Source organism: Condylura cristata, unplaced genomic scaffold (assembly GCF_000260355.1).
Source record: "Condylura cristata isolate star-nosed mole 26May11 unplaced genomic scaffold, ConCri1.0 scaffold00062, whole genome shotgun sequence".
Taxonomy (NCBI): domain Eukaryota; kingdom Metazoa; phylum Chordata; class Mammalia; order Eulipotyphla; family Talpidae; genus Condylura; species Condylura cristata.
The window spans coordinates 97089-99959 of record NW_004567163.1 but is presented as its reverse complement, the minus strand read 5'-3'; the positions used below and the strand labels follow the sequence as shown (position 1 = coordinate 99959).

Below are 2871 nucleotides of genomic sequence, written 5' to 3'. Positions count from 1 at the left end.
GGGAGGCAGGTTGCCCAGGGGCTCACCGTGGACCCTGACGATGGCGCTGCTGCTGGAACCTGCGACCTCGCACTTGTAGCGCCCGCCGTCCTGCAAGGTGACGCCTGTGATGACCAGCTGGGCACGGCCGCCCTCCTGGCTGAGCTGGCAGTGTGTGGATGGCCGCAGGGCCTTTCCATCCTTGGTCCAGGACACTGGGCTGTCAGGGGCAGTGGTCTCGCAGGCAAGGGTCAGGTCCTCGCCCTCAGTGACGGTGGTGTCCATGAGCTCCTGGGAGAAGGCGCTGGGCCTCTCTGGGGACAGAGGGCACAGTACGTGGGCTCCTGCAGCCGCCAGCACGCCCCAGGCAGGGCCGAGAGGTCGTGGGGTGAGGATGGGCTGTGGTGGCTGCCGTTGGCCAGAGCACGCCACCCGGGCCCCCCTGCCCCCGGCAGCCGTGCAGCCCTCCAAGCCCACCTCCAAGCCCGGGACGTGAGGCCCCAGCTGGGGCACACACCACCTGCCCAAGCCGCTGTCTGAGGCTGTGGCCGGGTGCCCACCCGCCCACCCACCTGTGACCCGCAGGGCAGCTGAGGTCCGCTGGTCGCCCGCCTCGAAGTGGACAGTGCCCTCGTCCCTGAGCGCCAGCTGCCGCAGCGTCAGAACATGGTAACCACCTGGCTGGACCTCGATCTCACTGCGCTCACTGGGGTGCAGGGGGGTCTTGTCCAAGAACCACTGGACGGGCCCGAAGTCAGCGGGAGAGACGCAGCAGCGGAAGGAGGCGGAGGAGCCCTCTGGCACCTCCACGGCCTCCAGGCCCTCGGAGATGAGCACCTTCTGGCCTGCAGGGCACAGGCCAGCATGTTAGGGGCACGCAGGGAGGGGCCCCAACTCCTGAGTGGTGTCAGCCACAGAGCCAGCCCCTACCGCACCCCAGAAGGGCTCTGGGAGGAAGACCTGAGTGAGCCGGCCGGGACCCCGTGACCTGAGTACAGCTGCCATTTCCCTGCCTGCCAAATGGGCAAAATGACCCCTGCCCCGCCCCAAGCCTGGAGGCCCCAGTGCAGCCCCGCATGCCAGGGCCCCGCGCTCGGGCAGGCACCTCCTCCCGCTGGGCACACGCCCCGGGACATGCACACAGGAGGACCCAGGGAGACCGCCAGGCAGCCCCCACTGAGGAGGGAGAACAGGCCTGGGCGTGCCCACGCCAGCAGGGCTGGCCGCCGGCCCCGGGCCCGGGCCTCACCGAGCACCAGGAGCCGCGCCTGGGTGCGGGCCTGGCCGATGTCACAGGTGTAGGTGCCGCTGTCCCCCTGCCCCAGGGCGCTGATGGTCAGCCGCAGGGTCAGCCCGTCCTGGCTGAGCGCCAGCCGCCCTGACGGCCGCAGCTCCGCATGGTCTTTGCGCCAGGTCACACTGGCCGCGGGCAGCGCCGTCCGGCACTGGAGCACGGCGGTGCCTTTCTCCTCCAGCTGCAGGTCGCTCAGCTCCTCCGTGAACCCGTTTGCTGTTTCTGGGGGAACGGGCAGGGTGAGCCGCGCAGGTCACGCTCCGGCCCGGCACCGGCCAGCCCGGGAGGCCACCCGGCGGCTCACCCTCCACGCAGAGCCTGGCGGAGCTGCGGACGCCCTCGGCCTCGCACGTGTACTCGCCCGAGTCCGCGGGCGCGGCGGCCCGGACCACCAGCACTGTGTGTGCGCCCTCCGTGAGCACCTGGAACTTGGGGCCCTGGCGAATGGCCTTCCCGTCCCGCAGCCAGCGCACCGGGGCGCCCGCCCGCGACAGCTCGCAGCTCAGACGCACGTCCTCACCCGGTGCGGCCTGCTGGTCCGCCAGCGGCCTGGCGAAGTCGGCCGGCCTCTCTGCAGGGAGCCGGGTGGCCAGCTGACGCGGCATCTCCACCAGCCAGCCAGGCCCGCAGGGCTGGGAGCCAGAGGCCTCGAGCACCGCCCAGAGCCCCAGGGCCGCGCAGCGGCTCGTGCCCGGGGCCACTGGTGGTGCCAGGTGCTCCTGAACCTGCCACCGTCACCCACGCGTCCCACCCCAGCCCGGACCCTGCTGCTCACACAGCACCCCCCACCCCACCCCACTCCCCGCGGGCGCCTCTGCAGCCCCTGGGAAGGCCCGGCCCAGCCCCGCGGGCACCCACCCCTGACGATGAGCGAGGCCTTGGAAGAGAGGCCCCGCAGGGAGAAGACCACCTCCCCGGCGTCGCCAGGCGCGGCCTCCCGGATGGCCAGGGTGTACTTGCGGCCCTGGCGCGTGGCCCGGAAGCGACCGGAGGTGCCCACGGGCTGTCCCCCCAGGGTCCACACGGCTGCGTCGCTGGCATTCTCGTGGGACAGGACGCACTCGAAGCTGCAGCTCTCGCCCTCCTGCACCTCTACCGTCTTCAGTCTCTTCGTGATGCCCACGTGCAGGTCTGCGGACAGGCAGACTGGTCACTCTGGCCCACATGATCAACCCCGGGGTAGCACCCCGTTCTGCCGTCCCTGTACCCTCAGGAACGCCACAACCCCAAGCCGCGGCGGCAGGCGCAGCACAGCTGGAGGACCAGCCCTGCGGCCCCAGACCCCGCCCCCGGGGCGGGCCTGTCCGGAGGTCGAGGACCCTCCAGGGGATGGAGGGGGCCGGTCCTAAGGAAGCGAAAGGGGGGGGGAGGTAACGGGGGAGGGACGGTGCAGGCATGTGGGTGACGGTGGCGTGAGAGTGGTGCAAACCACACATGTGGAGGAGTCAAATGTGGCCCCAAAACGTTCAAGACAAAAACTAGGTACTTTTGGCGACCAGACCCCCATGGCAAGAAGAATAAAGCCGTCAACACGTCATCTGAAGCTCAAACAGCGGCGCTCGCCTCGGGGAGCGCGCTGAAGGGAGCAGGGACTGCGT

At 70.6% G+C, this 2871-nt stretch overlaps 1 protein-coding gene across 1 annotated transcript in view; it reads right to left on the bottom strand.

Moving 5' to 3' along the window:
* OBSCN (obscurin, cytoskeletal calmodulin and titin-interacting RhoGEF) overlaps nucleotides 1-2871 on the bottom strand; it is a 29518-nt gene that overhangs the window by 13512 nt on the left and 13135 nt on the right. Inside the window, exons 15-19 of the mRNA XM_012734620.1 lie at nucleotides 2132-2404; nucleotides 1578-1844; nucleotides 1229-1495; nucleotides 552-824; nucleotides 27-293 (exon numbers count right to left, since the gene is read on the bottom strand). Of these exons, the coding sequence (XP_012590074.1) occupies nucleotides 27-293; nucleotides 552-824; nucleotides 1229-1495; nucleotides 1578-1844; nucleotides 2132-2404 (1347 nt within the window). The remainder of the gene's footprint in view (nucleotides 1-26; nucleotides 294-551; nucleotides 825-1228; nucleotides 1496-1577; nucleotides 1845-2131; nucleotides 2405-2871) is intronic.